Source organism: Pomacea canaliculata, linkage group LG4, assembly GCF_003073045.1.
Source record: "Pomacea canaliculata isolate SZHN2017 linkage group LG4, ASM307304v1, whole genome shotgun sequence".
Taxonomy (NCBI): domain Eukaryota; kingdom Metazoa; phylum Mollusca; class Gastropoda; order Architaenioglossa; family Ampullariidae; genus Pomacea; species Pomacea canaliculata.
In genome coordinates, this window is record NC_037593.1 from 4,040,433 (window position 1) to 4,063,462 (window position 23,030).

Sequence of the window (23,030 nt, forward strand, 5' to 3'; positions counted from 1 at the left end):
CTTTCTGTATTTTGTAAAAGCCGCGTTTGTTGACTTCCGGTTTGTAGCTCGCACAAATAAAAGTAAATAAAATATTAACAAAATTAGAATAGGTATGTAGACATGTCTGTTACTTTATTTAAACAGTCTTAAATTATATTTATTGCAGTTTTTACTGATTACTTACAAGGTAGAAGCGATCAACGCTTTAGCGCGAAAGTTCCTGGCTTTCCCAAACTGCTGAAGTCTTGGCTATCACTTGGTGTACAGCAAGCATTTCTTACACATTGTTACAGCATGAGCCATAAAACAAAGTACAAACTTGGTGCTCCAAGCATTCAGGACATGAGGACAAAGCAGAGACAATCACAAATAGGTGCGTTGTATATTATATGAAATTTAATGCACTGTGCTGTTTAGTCAACATTGATTTATAACCTTTCACCGTGGCCATCCATCAACATGCACATTGTACAAAAACAAAACGATACCAAAATACGATCGAGTCCTTACAACTGACTGTATTCACGGATTGTAGAAACTCTATTTATAAATCGATTTCAGAGATACGGAAAAACAAACGAGAGCGCAGATTCAATGCGAAAAGAGTTCGTTTAGAAGACGAAGAAAAGGAGAAGCCAGAGATTTCTGTGGATGAGGTATGTATATACTCCCAACAGTAGTTGGAATTAAAAGTATACACCTTTCGAGTCCGCTTTTCAGAAAGTCACAGTGTCGAGGCTCGTCTGGGCCTGTGTCTGGAAATATTCACCTGTCTACTGAACATATTGGTATCAGAATTATCAGATCAAATAAAAGGTGCCAGAAGATAATTTGGTTCTCCCATCTAGATCTCGTATCCTAATCACAGTGAACCACTTACAGTAAACTTTGGTACGTCTACTAGGTCATGTTTCTCTTCATCCTTATGTAGGTATCTTTGCATTGGGATTTTGTAAGTGTTTGTCACCTTATTATCAGAAACAATCGGTATACAGTTCATTCATAAGCCAGCAGAAACAATATAAACATCCTGTTGATAGATAAAATCGTTTATGTCATGGTTAAAGACCTGCTGTGAAAAACTCCATGTCGTATAAACCAAATTAATATCCTTATCAATAAAAATGGAAAAATTTTGCAAGTTTTTACAACTATTTTTCTTGGGAGTTTCTACCAAAAGCTAATTCTAAGCAATAAAACAGCATCAGCAGCACATAATTTCAGAGTAAATTTTTTAAACATTTTGCCAGACTGAAGCTGTCTGTCGTGAACTAGTGAAGAAAGGATCACATGATTTGGAGGAATCCTTAAAAACTCTGCGCAGAGCTCTGGCACAGGGTCCGGAGTTCATAGACACTATTTTCAAGTGAGTATTGATAAATGATGATAGACACACACTGATGTATGACTGTTACAGTCATGTAACAATTATTATATGTGTGTGTTTGTGTATGTGAGAGAGAATGTGTGCCTGGGTACATCTATTTAGCATTCATATTTTTCCTGACCTAGTCATCAGTTAAGGAACCAGTATATTATCAAAGAGACCTTACACTTCAAGTTGAAAGAAAACAAAAATAAAGCTAGGGTAATTCATTGTCACATTCTAACACTTGATGTAGGTGAGACATTTGCAATATTTTGATAAGTTTTCGTAAGAATGACTGAATTTTTGAAGATTTTCTACATGTAGGGTGGACAACTGCTTGCAAAGTCTGGTGGGTGTGCTGACTGGCTCAGACACAGATCTGCAATCACAAGCAGCATGGTGTCTGACCAACATTGCCACTGGTGGAAAGAACCACACGCTAGCTGTTGCGAAAGCAGCAGCCCCTTATTTCATCACATATCTGACAGGTTCAAACACCATGCTGCAGGTACACCATGCCTGTACAGAATACTTAAGCCCATATTTATGCAAATAAAATGCAGCGAAGCAATTTTTTATCAGAATTTGAAAATTCTGTGCTTAAAGCATAAGCAAACCTACTTAGGCACATGAATATAGCATGTGTGCATACATATATATATAATCATAGCATTAATATAGCATGCATTTGTGTTGTGTAAATTGTAAATTCCAACACTATTCCTAGTTTCATTGACTGAACTGTGAGAACATGAGACCATAATAACCTTTCAGATACTTTTGTTGCAGGATCAGTGTGCATGGGCACTAGGGAATATAGCAGGAGACAGTGCTGAATGCTGTAAAATCTTGCAATTGCAAGGGTGTATTCCACCTTTAGTAAAACTTCTTGAGGTGATCCTTTGTCAAGGGATAAGTGTTTTCTAATACTTTGCCATTTACATCGAGAAAACATAATTAGGATGATAAAGTATGCATCATTTGAACAGTTTTTGAAAATAGCCTGTGCCATTACAGTGAAAAAGGTTACAGTGTGACAGTGATAATCTGTCTAGGTGAAGGATTCTTCTTTCATAATCAGCATGTCTATACTCAACTCTTATCAGAAAATCTGTTCTTGCTGTAGAGTTGGGTTTTTTCCTCTTCTTTCTGTTTGTTTTGTTTTGCAGTAAATTTTAGTGTATTCTCACTTTGGCACCTGGTAATCATCTGATTTCTTCTAAACCTTTAAACAGCTTGTTACCAAAGACAGTATGATTATTGGCTTATCAACACATTTTAACCATAAGAATTGAGCTTTGCAGTTTTCATCATAAAATTTTATCCTTCCTTTTCAGAGCCCTGTACCATCTTGTATCCAATCAGCAGCCTTTGCACTGGCTAACCTCATTAGAGATGTTTCAGAAAATTCTAAGTATGTTTTTGATAATTATTTTTTAAATACAGTGTAATGAACAAGAATATGCTTCTATGCCATGATATAGTCTTAGCTGCTGGCTCATTGTAAAACGCTTATTTTCCCTCCCCCCATCTCTCTAACATACAAGTTTAATAATAATTAATAAGAACATAATAACAGGCTTTACTTATCACCTCCCCAGCAGAGCTCACTGAAAGTAAAAGGTAAAAGCATAGAATGAATGGGTTCTGAAACTGACTTTGCTATCAAAGAGGGGTATGGAATGAAAATAAATGAAAAGTTGACAAATTTACGTTTGGCCACATAGCCCAAGCTATTGGTAGTAATTCATAATGTAGGTTGATGGCATATCGGTAAATAAGGAGAAATAGATTTGTTTTACTTTCAGATTATTGTTCCCATTGTATTCTGTTGTACATAAATTTATAAAAGCAAGAATGGTGAAATTAACAAAGACATTTTATTTTTTTTTTAAATCTTACAATTGCTGGAAAGCATGAAAGACTCCTTGTTTCACTGAGATCATGGACAATTGTACATACTGGAAGAACGGATTTTGTCTTTAAAAAAGTCAGGAACTTTGTTTCTCTGATAGTAGTATGGATCCTGTGTACTTCTGGGAAGTGAATTATGTTTAGCTGTAGGAGTCATTAATGGAATTGTCAGCAGTCTTGTTAAAGATGCCTACTTATGTGGTAGTTAAGAAAGGCTTTTGATAAGATACCAACAAATGAATGAGCCCCATACACTTTAAACTGGAGCTCAAGAATGTTTATGGTTTTCAGGGAAGCTGTTAACCATGGCATCTTGCCATTGTTACTAAAACTGCTTCAGACAAAGGACATTTCAACAGATTTGCTTTGTGAAGTGGCATGGGTGTTGACATACCTTACCCACAGGTACTTGTGCTGTCATAGTGTAAGGTTGCTTCTTCCCAACATACTTATGTCCTGGTCATCCTGGTCTCAGTTGTCTTTCTATGGAATAAAAGATACCAATGTCACACACTGTTGGTGGATTGAGTCCTATGCAAGCACAGATCCCCCATGAGCCTTACTAGCATCCAAGCACTCATTGGTGTATAAAGGTATATGCATCCTCTCTCTTAATACCTTTAAATACTTTTTCATAAGAAAAAAGATAATTGCAAATTGATTACTTACTCTTAGCAGAATGCACCAGCACCTGAACACAGTAAGTTATTCCCCTTTATAGTGTGAGCCATCATCACTCATTCCTTTGTTTTGTTGTCATTCCAGTGACGATATTGCAGTACAGATGGTTTCCATGGGGTTCTTAAGTACAATAGTAAATATCATTGTTCACTGTACAGTCACTGACCAGATACAAGAAGGGCAAGTGAGTTATTCTTGTGACTTTTTTCCCCCTTCATCTGTGGACTGTTGTATTTATGTAAATGCTCATGTACATTCAGGTATTCATGCAATGGGTAAATTACTTCATAGTCAAACATTTTTCTAAAATTACTTCAGCAACAAGCAGCATTTTTACCATGAATTATGCACCACTCTTGCCATAGACACATTCGTTAAGGAATATTCAGATACCTGAGTTTGTAGTGAACTTAAAAATAAGTGCCAAATCTTGAAATTAGCTGTGAGTATTAATACATACCTAAACTATGGTTAGAGGTGTTAGGAAATAGAATAAATTCTTATGTTTGTTGTCTTTTCAGGTTGTTACACCCATGCTTCGTGCCCTGGGGAATATCTGTAGTGGCCCAGATGACTTTAGCCTGACCGCCTGTGAAAACCCACGTCTTATGCCAGCATTACTTGAACTGCTGAAAGCACCTTTACCTCATATAGCCAGGGAAACTTTATGGGTTTTATCCAACATGACAAGTAAGTTATTAGTAAACAATATGTTCATGAAAGTTTTCTTTAGCAGTTGATTTTCACTGGGAAATAGGGCTGGCTGCTTGCCGTAATATAGCCTTAGTTGCTGGCACGGCGTAAAACACCATTGCCCCCCCCTTCACTGGGAAATAGCGAATGCTGTTTAAATTGATGTCATTTTATTTTCAACAAGCAAGAATACCCAGTGTTGCTTATGGTTGCATGGTCAGCACCATGTTCTTATGGACCAGGTCAAAGGCCATTTGAGAAGGGACACTGTAAACTGTTTATAGTGAAAGGAAGATGCACAAGATGGGTTGTCTTTTAAATTTGTATCTAAAATGTTATGGATTGAGACAAAACTGCTAGAAGACAGCCAAGATAATATGTACACCAAGTGCAGTCATGGAGCTCTGACACAGTGATAAAAAAATAATATGCAGTTAAGAAAAAATCTGAAAACGCTTTTATTTTGGCCCCTTTTTCTCTGTGGCAGGTGACTATAGCATTGTCCTGTCTGTGGTGTATGGCCCTCTACTGCAAGAAATATTGGCTCAGCTAGACAAGAACATTGAATTTCAAGAGGAGGTAGGTTCTATTGATACAACTTACAATCTTACATTTTTTCTGATCATCTGTTCCCATCTACTGTAGCTAAGGATGTAAGTGTAAGCAAATCTTCAATCCTAACAGAAAAGGCATTGTTAAAAACAAAATTCAGGCTTAAATTTAAATATTAACAAATGATAAATTAGGTATTGATCTTAAGTAATTGCAGCCAAGGACTTTACATTTACAAGATAATTAGTAACAAGTGGTGTCAGTTTATTTTAATATTTCCTGTTGGTGCATTCAGATGTAGTTTTTAGTCCATTTCTCTGAAGGCGCTGTATGTTCTATGCAACATGGCGACCCACGGAGAGACTGTCTCAGGACAACTGGTGGCTCATGGAGCAGTGGCAAAAGTAGTTCCCTTGCTTAAAATCTTTGACCTTGAAGTTCTTCACCTGGCTCTTGCATTCTGCGAGATGACAATCCGATATTCAGATGAGGTATGCATAACGATTTGGTGAATACTGTCTCAACTGGTTATCATGCCAACACTGTCTCTCACCACCTTTGTGGCCCCCAGATTAAGTTTTGGATCATGTACCATTATTGTGTCACCTCTTACCCAACATCTGTGGGAATAATGAGTAGATAGAGGCTGTGTTTATATCAGAAGTTAGAAGTATTTTAGTATGTCTTTTACATAATCAGGCAAAAATGAAAGATGTTTTCACTTTATTTTTAAGGCCAAATTTATCTTTGAGGAGTGTGGTGGTCTGTCCCATCTGGAACAGCTGCAGAATCATCCCAACTCTCAGATCCAAGAAGAAGCTGAGGAAATAATAGATACTTATTTTGGAAAAGACTACAGTGAAGAAGTATATGATTAGTGACAATGTCAGGACTTAAAAGACTACTCATGTTAGCTAAATGTTTTCTGTTATGTCTTCATTCAGAAAAACTGTTTTTAAATGTTCCCATTTTCTTATTTTAGTGAACATTGTAATCAGGAACTACAAATTATGCTTGAAAGCATTTAATGTTTCATGCTTTCTCAGTTTTTATATCCTTAGCGCATAGCAGTAATTCTGGTGTGCCTCTGGCAATCCTGAGTGGTTGAGTGCAACTGTGTGTAATTAAGAGTAACTGTCTTTTTATTGCAATGTTATTGAGATTTTTATTTCCTTGGGTATGATTTGCAGTGAGACTTTTGTGCACGATCATGAGAAAATACATGAATGCCTGACAACAGCTTTATTGTGAAGATGATATCTACTTGCAAGTGTATGAGTGAGGAAATGAGAAACGTTTTGATAATTGTTGATCGGCAGCAGTTTTTCTAACTTTTGAGTGTACAAATTCCATAGCAATATGCCAAGTGAGAAAAAAGAAAATAAGCCAAGGCAGTGCCTAAAGATATATATATATCTCCATTTTTATGCAAAACTTTTAATCATGCGTGTTCACACACTCATGTGTATCAATTGTCATTAAATTGCATAAAAATAAAAGTTTTGAAAATTTAAATTTTGAAATTAAAACCATGAATTTGTAGAAGGGCAGGAAATGAAAGGGAAGAAAGAACTCTTCATTTTTCATCCCATGCAAACTGAAGCTATACTTGACCCTTGCACTCTGTAGTATGTATCATTCAGAAACAAAAGAATTTTCATGTCATAAGTCAGTGTATTTATTGGCTCTGCCATAAGCTTTGTCCACTGGATATTTTCTCCCATTTTGTTCCATTTTGGCTTTAACGGCTAAAGGGAGATCAATGTGGCATTTATTTGCCAAGTCCACAAGATACAGTAAAACATCACTCATCTCCTGACCTACTTGATCTTTTTCTCTCTCTGTAAACTCTGCAACAAAAATAAAACCTTGTCTGAGGCATTTGTGTATACACCATTGGAACTTTAAAAGAACATTTCATAACAAAGAACTTTATTTTATTCTCACAAAACCGTTTACAGTTTCAATATCCTCTTAAATTTTTTGCCTTTGCACAGAAATGAAACATGCCTGTCTTACCTGGCAAACCTTCAGTGACTTCCCCTTTCCATTGACTGAAATAAAGAGGCTAACAATTCAGTTGCATACACATCATTTTAAACTAATATTTAACATTCACAACTCATATAAATGAAAGTATATGTTAGGTATTAAACTAATTTGAAAACAAGCATTTATTTTGAAACAAAATATTTTAATGGTCCAATTAAAGTAATTAATGTGGTTGACAAAAGGTGTAGAATCGGACGCAGTTACTGTTTTCACACAAGGTAAAATGTGATCTTTATACAAATTATACACCAAAGTATTGTCATTTCCCTGAATTATTCAAAGTGTAATACAGTCTTAAATAAAAATCTAGTACTCCTACATAATGTCTAGTTTTGAAAAAAAAATGTCCTTTCATGTTGGGCATTTTACCATTTAACAGGCAAGGTGGTACAAAGAAAGTTTCCTAGGAGGTAGTGCAGTGAAAACATCACTGACAATAAACATTGTTTGTATGATATTGCATATTCAAAAACAAATGCAGCTTTAAAATCTTTTGTTTTCTCATTTTTCTTATGACCTACTGCTGTGTGTATATAATTTACTGCAAGTATGCTTGCAGAAGCACTTTCATTTTCCTATTTATTCATAGAAAGCCCAAACTCCATGTTGATTACTAGTACTAAATCAGTCTCTTCATTTTCTTAAACTTGTGTGCACTTTTTTTAACTGACTGCAGCATCTCTGCTTAAGTCGCTGTTACATCTAATTACTTTTTATTTGCTTAGATCTATAACCAAAGTAAGGTGCTAAAACAAAATGCAGTTGTTGTCATAGTGTCTATAGTCAGTTCTTGAACTGTACAAGGCATAGGGTGCACTTGTCCACAGCATACGAGAAAGCAGCACAATTTCATAATTCACACTGGGAAATGTGTTTCATTTCTGCTTAAGATGTCCAGCCTAGTGGCAGTCAACAAATTGTGGTGTTACTTTCTTCAGACAAGATGAAAGATTCAAAGATGAAATTCATAATTAGATAATGACATGTAGCTGCTTGTCTACTGGCAAATAAAAACATAAAAAAATGAACTTACAAAATCTCTGCCAGTTCTCCAATTTCTCCAACCAGAGCCAGTAAGACATTGCGAGGGGAATGAAACTGATCCCAGTTTCTTTTGTCGATAAAATCCACCTGCATCTGTCGTCTTAAGAAAAAAAGGGGGAGAAATTTTAAGTCATATATAAAAAATTTTACCATGAAAATGATTAAAATTTGTAATTTTTAAGATGAAATGATACAAATTGACAGTATGATAGAGTGGTTCATAAGGGATGTTCAAGCATTCTTGCTGCCTATATATATATATCATTGGCATTTTTCATCTAAACAAATGATGTAGACAACAAATTTATGGGACAGCACAGTTATTGTAAACAATTAAATGTATCTGCTATGCAATATGTACAAATTAATGATGTCCTAGCAAAGCCCCTCAATGCAAGGTCACCAGGTGCAATCTTTCACTCAATCTTTAACAAGAACATAGGTAAATAAAATACTGATTGGTATGAAACTCTGAAATATAATTTTCAAATTTTAATAGCATTTTGTGCAAAAAGGTAACACAAACATCAATTTAACAAAAATTTAACGTCAGTGTTGATGCCAGCACATGACGTTCTATATCCTATTCTGTAATAAAGTTGTATACCCCTAAAGCTGATGAGACCATGCAGTAACTATAGTGCATCAGTCCTGGTGGCACAGAGACTGCTGCTAATATGTTTGTGTAATTAAATTAGTTCTCGTTTAACTTTGTGACTGGGATTCTAATTTTAGCTTTGCACTCCCGATAACCCTTATCGTAAAGCTTATATTAATTAAAATTTTATTGTGTAAGCATTAACCTAAATGTTCAACGAGGTCTTACAAATTTTCAAGTGTCAATCCATCCGTAAACTTGAACTCAGATTTGCTCGTCGTTTGAGAATCACTGCTGAGTTCCACTGCAGACCCATCTTGTGAATCTATCCCATTCTGTGCCGTGGCCATAATTTCTCTGAACTCAAGAGAGAGCGATTTTGGCGCGTTACCTCACCACATGCACACTATTTACTAGCTACATATGCGTGACCTAAAGGTCAACGTGAAAGAGAAAAACTGAATCGAGGTCACGGGTTCATTATAAAATATTGATTACCAAAGGGTTATGAGGATGGTTTTGTTACCGATAAACTTTTTTACTTTCGTCGCTTTAGATTATTAGCAGAAAGCTGCACTGGTTTTGACAACCTTTTGATACGACATGCTACAGGCCAATGTAATTCAAAGTGCAAAGGTCAACCTACGCACTACGTAGCAAGCTTGAAGTGGATCACTGTTGCTTATTCAAGTTATTGTTCTCTGTGACCATGCGAGATCAAAGTTCTTGTAAATTTTGTTAATTCTGTCCTTCAGAGTTTGCGAGAAGGACGCGAGTGGGCAGCTCAGCCATGTTTTCTAGTTGTGCGTGTTGTAGCAAGCAGACGTCAGCCACAACATGGCTTGTTGTCACTGCCTGCCTTTTTCTTCTCGTAAACGTATCGCAGTGAGTATGAATGTCATCGTTCAGCGGCCTTGTGCTATACAAATAATACTCTTTTACACTTTACAGTTTTAGCGAACGAAGTAACTCAACCTGAAGTAGATAACCTGAAACCTACTATAATACAGTAGCACTATAGTCACAATGATGCTGTAGTACAAATAGTAATATTTAGTAGTAGCACTTCAAGTAAGCAAATACTTTAACTTTTTTACTTTAGTTCTTCATTTTGATTGAGATTACATGGGAGTGTATGAATGTGTATGTGTGTGTTTGTGAAAAAAAATTTCAGATTGTGACTATAGTCACTTGACAGATATCATGCAAACATTGGGTGAAAATTTGCACTAATTATTCTGTGCTCATAGCTTTTGATATACTTGTCACTAAGTCATATGTAGCAGTGCAAGTTATGCAATGTCTTACATATACAAGCTGCATAAATAGTTTGTAATTATCTGTGGTCAAAAGAATTACTGTATTATAAATGACCAGCAACAATATTTTTTTCCAGAGCTTTCTTTACCTTTAGTAAAAATTAAACAAAGCATTTCTTATCTGTGCTCAGATCAACTTCAACGCATACACACAGAGTTAATTGATCTTTTCTAAGCTAGTGAAAGAATGTCATGTAATGAAGTTCTTGTTCTGACAGATCCAGAATATGTACACGTATGACAGCCGAAAAGCACTTCAAAGTGGAAAAAATAAAAACAACCTGTGTCCAGACATTTGAGGCAAAATGTGGTTGGTTCTCACTTAGCACATGTACTTATAATGAGTAAGTATGTAGTCTTATACTTGATCTGAGGTTTATTACACATAAATGTGTATGTTTGTGTGAGAGAATTTCACGGTAAAATTGCAGTCATAATGTAATTCATGAAAAGTGACCAATTAAAAAAAAAGTGACAGATTAACCCCTACAAATTTAAAGAATTTTAAGACATCAGTAGTTTATGTATTTCCTTCTAAGCTTTTAAATTAGCTTATCAAAAGAATAATTGTTGGGGAATCTTTGGAGCACATTAACTGTAAGGTGTTTTGAATATACAGTATATATATATATAGTATTGTGTTCCATACATTCATAAGAATTTGCTCTTTTTCAGAACCGTAGACTGCATTAAGGAAGAAAACAGAACAACGACAATATATAGAATTGCAGAGGACTGTTGTCCAGGCTATTCTCGCAGTTTAGAAGGGAAATGCATTCGTAAGTTGATTGTGTGTATGTGTGTGTGAGAGGAGATTGTGGGGGAGGGGAAGTGTCACGTGCATTTATGTGTAACTGGGTGTGTAGCACACTTAAGAGTGACAGGGTGAGGGGAGTGAGATAAACTCTCAGCAGATATTACAGAAATTTATGAGCTATCTTTATTTATTTTTTGGTGTTAGATTAACACAGAAGACCTTAGTTTTAAAAAATTCTGTACGTGTCTGTAATGGTCAGGTTTTATCTTAGATTTTAGCCAGATTATATACCCTTTTTTTTTATTTTAATGACAACATCAAGAAAGTTTGATTTTTAATTAAGACTGTCATATTATTTGTTCAGCATTTTATCTTTCTTTTAAATAAAAACAAGAAATAGACAATTGACCCACAGCATAGCTGAGCATACAGTTTCAAAAAAGCTTTATTTCAAAACTTACTCTAGAGAGCTCTATAAATTTTTTTTTAAGTTATATATCAGTTTTGGTCATTATAATACATGTTGTAAGCATTCTTCAAAGATATATATATTTGTAAAAGAAAAGTAAAATAATATTTTGACCTGAAGGGATTGGTATTACAGGACCAGCATCTGCAATTTTTAGAAATCTTGAAGTATTGATTTTAAAGCGGTCAAATAAATGTAAAGTATTGCGCTGAATTTGAGATGGATGTGTTCACGTTTTGACCTTGAGAAGATAAATATATGTATTGGTTTTTTTTTGAGCCAACTACATCCAGAGGTTTTTCTGCTTTATTAGGATTGCTTTAGTAATTAAATTTTCTGCATGTTGTTTAATAAATGATTGTGCATGATTTATCCAATACTAACAGGTCATTATAAATATATTCTATATGCTAAAGTGGAATAGATCACAGCTGTATTTTGCAATATTTTGTACTTATCTTCATGAAAAAAATTAATTTAACCTAGATGACATTACCTTGAAATGTACACGAACAGTCAATTTTTGCTTGATCAGCGGAGTCAGATATTGAGCAAAAAGACAGAATCACAACAGAGAATGTCAATGAACAAGAAAGTGCAGAACATACAACTTTGCAGAATGACATACATGGTTTTACGACAGGTATTGGCAACAAGATATTGTATATGTGGTTCTTATTGTGGTTTTTTTCATTTGGCTTATTTTGAATGAGCACCGCTTTTATGTGCATTCGCTAACATTTTCATTTTGTTTTTGCAGTGTGTGGTGTGCTTGTTGTAAATTTGTTAAGATTAAAATTTTTCTTTTCGCACACCTAAACAGGAAATGTACTTTCATGGAATCGCATTGGTGTGTTTATGAAATATCTTTCCTGTAAAGAGGAAAAAAATATAATTCTAAAATTAACTGAAAAATGATATGAGTCAGGAATATCCATTTTTATCTTGTTCCTGAGCATTATTCAGGAAGGCATGGTATATTATTGCAACAATTATACCTATTATAGCACGCCACGCAAAGGTGCAGTTCTTGTGCTTTAATAGATAAACAAAACTGCTTGTTGATAAAACAAAAATTCATTGTTGTCACTTCATTGGCATCTGCAGCAGTCCTTTGTCTCCTAAACTGAAATCTCCAGTTCTGTTTACCTTATAGTTTGATTACAAATAGAAATGTTAAGGAAATACATGGCTTGCAAGGGTATTGAAAGAAATGTTGTGGCTGATTTGGGAGTGGACTTATCATCCTAGTGCAAAACTGAGTTGTAGAAACTAATTTTTAAAAAAGGTATAGGTCTGTATATGTATTTCGACATTTTATCATCTAATCAGTAACTTTGGTTTATGTAACATATAGTTTGATCTTTCAGTTATGATACAACGATTGAATGTAGTTGTAAAGTACTCATTCCTTGAAAACCAAAGTCCAGTGAAAGATTCACACAAGAATCACTAAGTGGAACAGCTTCTACTGTAGAAAACGCATTTGAGAGCGAGAGCTGATGCATGCCAATTAAGTGCAGCCTTGTTCATAAATCACTCAGCTGTCTGCTTCCTTTGCTGTCCACTAAATTTTTAGATCCAGCTTAAACATGACATTTTGATAGATAAAGGGATTGGGAAAGTAGTTTTAGCTACAACTGAGATACTGCTTATTCTTTATTATTTGCCACTTGAAATGTTGGGTGGTCTGAAAAGTCAGGAGGTATTTTTCTGTTTTTCTAAGGGCATTTATATAAAGAACAAAGATCAACCAATGATATATTGCCCATTTTGTTCAATAGCCTTTTGCCATCTTTCAGTTCTTTAATAATTCCTCGTTCATAAAAGGGCCTGTCTTTATCAGCGAAAAACTGAATAAGTTGTTGATTTACAGTTTCATCTGAATTGAGCTTTATACCATGCAAGGAGTTTTGAAGAGAATGAAACAAGATAGTCTGATAGCGCAAGGTCAGTGGATGGGTGTGGCAGCATATCCTATCCCAGCTCCAGGAACTTTTGACAGGTGGTCTCATGTTGTTGTGATGGAACACCACTCCTCAACGATTAACAAGTACTGGGTGTTTCTAGATGATGGATTTGTTCAAAGTTTCTACTTGCCGACAGTCCACATTCGAGTTGATTGTTTGGTACCTTGGAAGGAGCTCGAAAAAACATGACACCTTTAAAATCCCACCACTCTGAGAGAAAATTTTCCTATGAGAAATGTCTGCTTTCAGTATTGTCTGAGGCAAATCATCACGTTGGGACCAAGTCTCTTTGCACACCACATGGCTGTAAAAAATCCAGTTCTCATCACCAGGTTTCAGTCGCTTCAAAAAAAAAAAAAGATCGTTTTCCTTCCGCTTAATGAGCATATCACAGATGCGTACATGTGCTGTCAAATGAACATCTTAGAGTTTGTGAGGAACCCAAATATTTAACACATCACAGCCTATTCAGGTGGTTGTAAACCCTTTAATGATGAATGTTCAATGTTTCTGCAATCTCTCATGTGTGTAACATGGGTTTGATTTGATCAATGCCTTTATAATGACACCATCAACCTCAGGGAGTCTCCATGACTGAGGACCATCCTTGAGATCAAAATCACCAGCACAGAATTTTGTGACCCATCGTTGGTACTGATGTTTTTGTAGAGCATTATGACTGTAAACATTATGCAACTTTTTACAATCTTGACACATGTTCTTCTCTTTACAGAAGTGAAATAGTGAAATATGGCAAAAATACATAGCCTAGTCATCCATCTTCAACTTCTTGTAAAAATCTCCAAAACTCAACCACATTGCTCCAATTTTATTTTAACGAAGCTAGAATTGTCAGCTAGAATATGTCAAATGACATATTAATAGTATAGATGTGAATGACTCTAGTACTTCCAAAAATGAACAAGCACTATCTATTGCAAAAATACCTCGTGACTTTTCAGACAACTAAATACAAAAGTTCCAGAATAAAATTATACAAGAGAATTTATTTGTATATTTTTAATTGCTTTTGCTGTTTTCTATAAAAAAAAATATGTCTACTCAGCTTTTCACAGGTCTCTTAAAGATAGTCAAAAGCCATGTTTGTTTAGTCTCAGTATGAGCAAGAGTCTCTGAGCAGTCAAGAGTTAAGCCATTATTTTTGATAGCTTTTATAAGATGTGTTCTTCTGAAAAATTGAAAATAGTACTTCCATTGTACCTTGGACGTGTATTTAATATATAAGTTCGTGATTGTACTAACCTTTTTTAACGTTCTTCTTGTTATTGCCATTTTATTTTATCTTGTTTCTTTACCTAGACCAGTGTCAGTGTAGACCAGGTATTCAATCACAGTTCTGTACTATTATGTTTTACCCATCTCTCAACTATTTTTAAATACATATAGATAGTAAATCTGAGCTGAAAGTTTGAAAATTGAAATGTTAATTGTGTTTTATAGTTTTTCTCTTGCTAATGGCTGCATTCTTTGCAACAGATATTGGTCTTCTTTGATATCTATAGTTACTGGCTAAGGGGACTTGGCAGAATTTTTCAAAGAAGAAAGAAGAGAGGCAAGAGAGAGAAAAGAAGGAAGATTGTGTGCATTCTGATATATTTTGTTGTCATCACTGTTTTGGTTTTTTCCAGTTCTTAAAACAATCACCAAAGTTCATGTTTTAACTTTTAACTTGAATTTCTGATGTTCTCTTAGTTTCATAGATGCACAAAGCATCATAACCACTTTCTTGAATAGTATTACATGAACTTTAAAGGTAACCATGTCCTGTTTGATTATGTAACAATAGTGGAAACTGTAGAAACAAATATAAAAACAAATGAACCTGATGTATGCGATCATAATTACAGAAAGCAGCTCCTGTGAAAGCATCCTTCTAGTCATCAAAGATGAAGTTGGGATGGAATATATTTGTGTATGTAGCTTAGATGAGCATCTGGGATATTGGTAGGAATTTACTGCTTTCCACAAATGGAATTTAAAAAATCTTATGGTATAAAGCAGATTATTTTAGAGAACACCTCACTTAAATAGGTAATTCTGGTAAAATATCTCTTCCTTTGAAAATACATTATTGCTAAACTGGTGTTCTAAATGCCACTTTATTTTTGGGCAAAAGAAAAATTATCTTCTTTGGCCAACTGTCACACCATTCATCACAAGAAATGTGAAAAAGAAAGGAGATTTTTTTTTTTTAAGAAAATTAATATCCCTTTATACTGGACAGATTGTTAATATCTTGTATAGATGTGAAGTTATTAGAATTTCCACTTGCACCAAATGAATATATTAATTTATTGTTATGAGTGATGTTTTTGTGTGTTTAGTTGTAGACAAGTGTGTTCAGTACTTCTTTGAATACCTTGATCAGTTACTGTTTTCATTGCTGCAATTTTTTTTCATTGTAAATTTTTTTGAGGGCTTTTTTTTTTTTTTGTGTGCATTTCTGATTTTTGTTTGTTTTGGGTTTTGGCATCTGCAATTATAACATTTCAATACTAATAATATGTTGCAGTACTAATGGTATGTTCTTCTATTTGCTGCTTTTCAAGGGATTCGATAATAATATTTGATCATTCCCAGAGAAATCATATAATGTTCTCATAGATGGCTCTGCTCATCATGTCTTTATTAAAAGGAGTAGAACCTACTAATAACTCTAGCTATATAAGCCACGAAAGTTAAAGATCGATGTAGAATGACTCTGAAAGCGGTAGTGACAGTGATTAAGGCCAGTGCAGTTTTTTGATGCATTCAAAAGTATTTTTCCTGTAATTATGGCATGAATTTTGAAATTCTTACAAAAAGTACACAAGTTTATTTTAGATACCTATTTAAGATTGTTGTTAGTATTTTATTTTTTTATTCCTAGGAGATTCCAGAGCCCATAGCAGCTTAGATGATGGTAGGCGAGACGATGGCAAAATATACCTTGGACTGTCACATGGAGCATATGCTGGTATAGTGTGTGGGGTTCTCTTTGTGGCCTGTATAACTCTTTTGACTGTGATGCATTATCACAAAAGGTAAGTGTTGAGTCGTGACTGTTTGCAATAAATTTGTGATAAGCAGGTTAATTATTGTTATTTTGTTGCCTTCATTTTGCCTTTCTGGCATTTTAAAATAGATCCAAGCTAAAAAGTAAAAAGCTCTGCTTTTAATATTTGTGGCTGCACATGTCTGTGTGTGTATATGTAATTCTTTTTATTATTATTGTCTTCAGGAAGAAGCGGCAGAAAAAATCAGACAGTGCTATGTCTCAGTTGAATGCAGCACAGACTCAGCAAATGTTATCTATGGCAAAACTGGACAGTTCTGTTGACACCTGATAAGTTCACCCTTACAAATGGTCTCTCTCTGTAAATATGATCTTCAGTTTTATGTTCTGTCAGTTTTTCTGGTTTGCTGAGAACTAAAGAACATAGAAGCTTATGTCCAGTGTGCATCACTTTTTAATGGGACACCGTTCATTTGCTCTTACCAATTTCCACTCTTACAGTTTGTTGGAATTCACAATGACTTGTTATTTTAAGCATTAGTGTTGCTTTATTTCTGTTTGTCTGAAAACACATTGTGATATATTTATCTTCTGGCTTTACCAATTATGGATAAAAATACTGCATTTTAAATTTGCTACTTTTGTGCTTCCCTCTGAAATAAGATTTAGTTCTTTTAACAGAGGCCTTATATTAAATTTTTAAAAAATTATTTGCTGTCATGTATGGCTTTTATATATAAGGGCATTTAGTTGTAGGGCCAATAATTCTGTTTTATTAGGTGTTGATCCAAATTTGTGAAGAATATTGATATTCCAGCTGAGCATTGATTGAGAAGTGGCATTTTCCTTAAGTCCCTTTGTTCCCTTACCTTTAACCCCACCACCACCACCACCAATATCTACTTTTGTTAAATTTGATGATTTAATTAGGAATCAGGGCAACATGAGTCAATCATGAAAAACTGTTTAATAGAAAATTGATGTATATTTGACCTATAATATTTTAAGGACTTATACATATTTAACAGCCCTGCTCATCTTTTTTTTTTTTTTAAAAAAAAAGGTCACAAAATCAAATACAATTTTTGCAAATGTATGTTGTGTGGCACCCCCAACTCAAGTGGGGGAGAGGGAGAGGTCTTAGGAAGACAGTTGAATAAATAGGCAAGACTGTTGCTTCCAGAAATAAACTGTATTGTAAGCTACTTTTTATGACTTATAGCATTTCTCAACCAATAAAGATGCTACCAACTTCTGTAGGCAGTGTTTGCCTCTTGACTAGAATAACTTTATTTCACTGGGGGCCTTACATGTTTTGTCAACTGTTAAGTGTCAATACTCAATGGGCAAAACGCAATGGAACATGAGAATGAATAGAGTGACCTTATTTATGCGATACTCTTACACTCTTGCAAAAGGAAGACAAGTTCACTCAGCGTCTGTAATACATTCAAATGTGTTGCTGTAATTAGGTATGACAAAAATAAACTAGTTTTATTAGATGATTAAATGCACAATTCTGGCTGCTATGGCCACAGCAAGGAGTGAGTTGACATCATGTCTACCTTGGATCAAGACCAGGATTCCGGGATTTTTATGATTAAAAAATAACCTTAAAAATTAATTTATAGGATGTTTTTTTTATTTTGTCTACCTTTTGTTTAGAATTTTGGGGGTAGGGGGAGGGCATAAATCTTGAAAAACTGATTGAAAAAGACAGAATATGAGATAATATGATCACACACTTTGAACATCATTTTTTTTCTGTAAAAAAATCTTAACAAGAAGCCAATGCTGTTTCAAATTGTCAACACTCCCACCACCACCACCTCAGTAACAATATCTTTTTTTCCCCTTAAATTTCACATGTGTGCATAAATAAGGTCTTTCTATTCTGTAAAATGCTTTGTTAAGGGCATGAAGATTTTCGTACAATTTGGATGTTTGTACATGTATCTAGGGGGCCTACTACCCCATGGTTGTGTGCATTATTGTACATTCACCTTGATTAGCAGCTATATGTTCATGAATGTGTGTATGGATATGTATACATAATATGTGCAGGTCTACATATTTGCACAAATGAAAGGTAAAATTTTGAAGATATTGATGTTCACAGTTTATGTAATTTGTCAAACCTACATTGTCACTAATCTTCACCCTTCACTCATATTCTAGTAATTGATATATGCATCCATGTGATCCATTTGGTAGTCCAACAGCATTTTATAGTAATTAAATGTTTTATCTATTGGCACCAATCATGTATCTTTGAAGAGACATTTCTTAGAAATTAAGAGTATTAGTCTGTTTGGTTTCTTACATGTTTTTGCTCAGGATGACACAGAGGGCTTTGTTCATTGAAAAGCTGATTACAGTAGAAATACTAAACATCTACTGTAATTTCTTTGCCAGATGAAGAATGTATGTGGACTGGTGGGATATTGGGGGTGTGTGTTTGTGATGTGTGCATGATTTGCAGGTTTAAGTAACAATTTGCTTGGTTATTTGTGTGACTAGCTAAGATACACATACATTTGAATAGCTAAGTATGATGATATGCATACATGTGAATCCAAGTCTTAAGCTGCTGTTTTCTTTCAAAAGCACATGTTTTATTAATAGTTAAAATTGTTTCTGCTTTTTCCTTCATTGAATATTAGTGGTTGACTGCTGTTTTTTTTTTGTTTTTTTTTTACAGTGTTCATTTTGAGTTTCGTTTTAGCAAAATTTAGTTGCAGAAAAATTATAAATTCCTACAGCCAGTTAATCCTTGTAAAATAAACATTGCTTTTCATTAACTCATCTAACTCTAGATTCAAAATGACAAGTAAGGAGTGTAGTTTCAACAGTGTAACAGTTTATAGACACCAGGAAGAATGTGAATGGGAACAAGCCTGCTGTGAACTTTGCCCTTTGTGTACACTTAGGGCTGACAGATATTTTTAACCCTTCAGAACAGGATTCCTTTTTGTGGTAATTGGAAGAACTTGGCATGGATTTTCGTCTGTTTGAAATCGGTGCTGAGGGTATTAAATGTGTGGTACATGACAAAAAATTTTGATTTTCATTATGCTTTATTGCAATTTTAGACTGTAAAATTGTTAGACATGAGCAGCATAGCAGCAAGATGGTGTGATGGTGTATGTTAATATATGACTTTATTGCAGTTTTAGACTTTAGAAATATTTAGACCTGAGTAGTAGCCATGAGTTGACATATTGCTGTGAAGTTTTGGAGTTGCAGGTTTCCTTGTGAAAAGAAGTGTCATTGTTTTTTAGTTTTGAAAAGAAAGAGTAAAAAACAGAGAATATTGCTAAGTAGACATTGCATCATTTCAGTTTTAGACCTAAAAGACATAATTTTCTATTTTTAAATGATCAAAACTTTGATAAAATGTTTAAAAATGGTGACCACAGCTAATTTTTAGTGTTCAATCACTAATTGATGGATCAGACTCTGAGCTCTAATTTGCATGCAGATGTGCCAAGCCATTAAATTGTATAGTTAAAATAATATGACTGTCAATTCCAGTTTACTGTTTGATGTTCATTACAGATACAGTTTACATAGTAAACTAATAACAGCAATGAAATATCATAATAGTGGGAGAAGATAAATATGGTCTGGCTTACAGGATCCTAGTTTTCATACCCTGTTTTACACACGTGCGTATTCACACACACAAATGCATGCTTGCATGTGCAGTCACACACATCCATTCACTTTCAAAAAAAAAAAAGTGAAAATGTGGAGAAACTGTTTATAAAAAGTGCAATATACTTATCTTTAGCCATGAGACAATTGTGTTGTGAAGACTTTACATGCATATGTATTACATGGAGGGCTACCTGTGCATTTTTCAGTTTCTGTTGTGCATTTTTCAGTTTCTGTTTAACAAATCTTTGGATGCCGAAAAGCCCCCAAGGGCCCGGCTTCTAGTGCCGGGGGCGAACACCCAGCCTTTCTCTGGCTGGGTGACAAAGCTGGCCCACCCCTTTTCCTTAGGCTTTTCTTTTTCTTGCTTCATTAGCCCTTTCATCTCTATTCTTTTTCAAAGTAAACATCTCCCTCATATACTACAGTTTTACCCTTCCTTTCTTCTGACTTCACCGGCCCTTCTTCTGTTTTTCCTTCTCCCATTACATCTTTCTTCGAACATCATTTCCTGTCTGCGCCTTCTTTAGGTCCCCTGCGTTGCCGTGCAGGGCGACCCGTGTCGGGGAGAATGGGATCCTGGAGGTTGAGGTCCCTGATGGGCTGCGGCCCATCATACCAACACACCTCTTTGGCCCGGACTTCCCCTAGACGGGGGGTTGGTGTGGCCCACACCAATCAAGCGGCTGGTCGTGAATTGCCCTAGCTTTGCTAGAAGGCTGCGGCCGGGGTCAATCTGGTCTTGCTTCTGGAAGGCCAGAGTATATTCCTTGTGTAGCCCTGGTGTGACCCTGCTGGAAATACCCAAGTGGTACCGCTCGGTCGCATCCCCTAGTTGGACTCCGTGGTGGGTGGGGAGCACAAGGAACGAAACGTTAATCCTTTTATCATGGCCAAAAAATTATCTAACCTGGGGAAACGCATACGTGAAGATGATTCCTCTGATAGTGAAGAGGAAGTGAGAGAAAGTATTGAGGGGGCCTGGCCCCGTTTTTTGGTGGTAGAAGGCGCAGAGCAGGACCGACCTCTCTCGTCTCTATCACCTTTTGCCATAGCGAAAGGTTTTAAAAACATTTCCAACAATTTTTCTACTATAAGACGTTTGCGCTCTGGACAATTCCTTGTTCAGTGCGCAAATCAAAAAGCTTCTGAAGCCCTACGCCGATGGGACGGTAAACAGTTCGTCGATCGCCCCATAAAAGTTACATCACATCGATCCCTCAACTCTTCGAAAGGGGTCATTCGTTGCCCGGACCTTGCTGGGATGACTGAGACTGACATCAGGTCAGAATTGGCATCTCAGGGGGTCTCAGCAGTACAACGAGTCACACTAAAGAGGGATGGGAAATCTATTCCCACAAACACCTTATTTCTAACCTTCTGTCTACCCAAAATACCCGACTTCATTGAGGTCGGGTACTTACGGGTAAAAGTTTCAATCTTCATTCCATCTCCCTTGCGCTGTTTCAACTGCCAGCGTTATGGTCATGGGGCGAGCTTCTGCAGGTCCAGGCCCGCTGCTTTCGCTGCGCGGCGGTACCGGCCATGCGGCAGCTGATTGCTCTTCAAGCGCAAAATGTGCAAACTGTGATGGAGCACACGTCGCATCATCTAAAGACTGTCCGAAGTGGAAGAAGAGGCAGCCATTCAACGCGTACGTGCGGAATCTGGCGTCTCGTACGCTGAAGCCCGCCGTCGCGTAGTGGGTGGCTCCTCAGGAACACCTTCTACTTCGAATTCCATATCTTATTCAGCAGCAGTCATAAAGCGACCCTCCACCTCTGTGTCCATACAGACTGACATGACTTGGGTCTCCTCAGAAGGCCCTGTTCCTATAACTCAATCTATGCCGCCTCCTCCTCCTCCTCCTCCTCCTGCAAGTTGTGGTGGCGCCCAGTCTACACAGAAAACTCAAGCATCCCAAGCTACACAAGCATCACAGTCAAAGCCTTCCACCTCACCAACCAGAAACACCGCCAGACAGCAAACGCGCAATTCAAAACAACCAAAAAACAAGAATATCACACCACAGTCAGACAAGAATACCAAAACAAAACAAAAATCACCTGAAAAATCCACTACACCCGGGACCACCACAGCAGCACCTATACCAGTTCTTAATCGCTTCACTCCTCTTGGCGAGCAGGGGATGGATATGGATGAGCGACGCTTAATGTCGCCTTCTCCTTCCCGCCGTCCCCTGCCCTCTCCTGGATCTTCTCCTTCAGTTACTTTGGGGCGATCTACGTCCCTTTCTCACAGATAACACATGTCTATAATCCTTCAATGGAACTGTCGGGGAATCCGAGCAAACTTTGAAGAACTCCGATGCCTAACATCTCGCTTTTCTCTTGATGTAATAGCTCTGCAAGAGACTCATCTTCTTCATACAAACTCTTTTTCCTTCAAAGGCTATCGAGTTCTACGTCAAGACTCACCAAATGACGTACCTTCAGGAGGGACTGCTCTTTTTATTCGTTCAAACCTTTTATATAGCCAGGTTCCACTAAATACTAATCTTCAAGCTGTTGCTGCCCGAGTTTCTCTGGGCAAAACTATCACTATATGCAATCTTTATCTACCTCCATCAGCTCGGATATCCCGACAGGACCTTGAGAGTCTTTTAACCCAACTTCCTACTCCCGTCCTTCTTTTGGGTGACTTTAATGGACACCACCCCATGTGGGGCGGGGCCTCGACTGACACCAGAGGAGAGTTGTTGGGATCATTTTTATGGAAAATGATCTCTGTATACTGAATGACGGTTCAAACACCTTTTGCCGTCCACACAACAGCACAGAGTCAGCAATTGATTTGTCAGTGGTCAGCCCAGCACTTTTATTAGATTTTAACTGGGCTGTACATGATGACCTGTGTGGTAGCGATCATTTTCCCCTTGTTTTACATTTTACAAATGGTCTGGAGCGGGACGATAACCTTCACAAAGGTGGGTGGAA

At 36.2% G+C, this 23,030-nt stretch overlaps 3 protein-coding genes across 4 annotated transcripts; 2 read left to right on the top strand and 1 right to left on the bottom strand.

Annotated features, from left to right (window-relative positions):
• The first annotated feature begins 194 nt into the window (after positions 1-194).
• On the top strand, positions 195-6,706 carry LOC112561107 (importin subunit alpha-6-like). Its single transcript, XM_025233342.1, has 12 exons — positions 195-355; positions 544-638; positions 1,233-1,348; positions 1,676-1,859; positions 2,141-2,245; positions 2,689-2,765; positions 3,557-3,670; positions 4,031-4,130; positions 4,468-4,636; positions 5,127-5,218; positions 5,515-5,682; positions 5,926-6,706. The coding sequence occupies exons 1-12, from the start codon at positions 277-279 to the stop codon at positions 6,067-6,069; spliced, it is 1,443 nt and encodes a 480-aa protein (XP_025089127.1). The 5' UTR covers positions 195-276; the 3' UTR covers positions 6,070-6,706.
• A 145-nt stretch (positions 6,707-6,851) lies between these two features.
• Positions 6,852-9,673, bottom strand: LOC112561110 (dCTP pyrophosphatase 1-like). Its single transcript, XM_025233347.1, has 5 exons — positions 9,532-9,673; positions 9,114-9,242; positions 8,277-8,387; positions 7,211-7,245; positions 6,852-7,041 (listed from the first exon to the last, which is right to left on the bottom strand). Exons 2-5 carry the CDS (start codon positions 9,233-9,235, stop codon positions 6,854-6,856), a joined length of 456 nt encoding a protein of 151 aa, XP_025089132.1. The 5' UTR covers positions 9,236-9,242; positions 9,532-9,673; the 3' UTR covers positions 6,852-6,853.
• LOC112561109 lies at positions 9,638-19,932 on the top strand. 2 transcript variants are annotated; one of them, XM_025233345.1, is made up of 6 exons: positions 9,638-9,770; positions 10,423-10,548; positions 10,880-10,983; positions 11,966-12,073; positions 16,291-16,444; positions 16,642-19,932. In XM_025233345.1, the coding sequence occupies exons 1-6, from the start codon at positions 9,676-9,678 to the stop codon at positions 16,745-16,747; spliced, it is 693 nt and encodes a 230-aa protein (XP_025089130.1). In that variant the 5' UTR covers positions 9,638-9,675; the 3' UTR covers positions 16,748-19,932. The 2 variants fall into 2 exon arrangements, with proteins under 2 accessions (XP_025089130.1, XP_025089131.1); XM_025233346.1 differs by lacking the exon at positions 11,966-12,073.
• Positions 19,933-23,030: the final 3,098 nt, after the last annotated feature.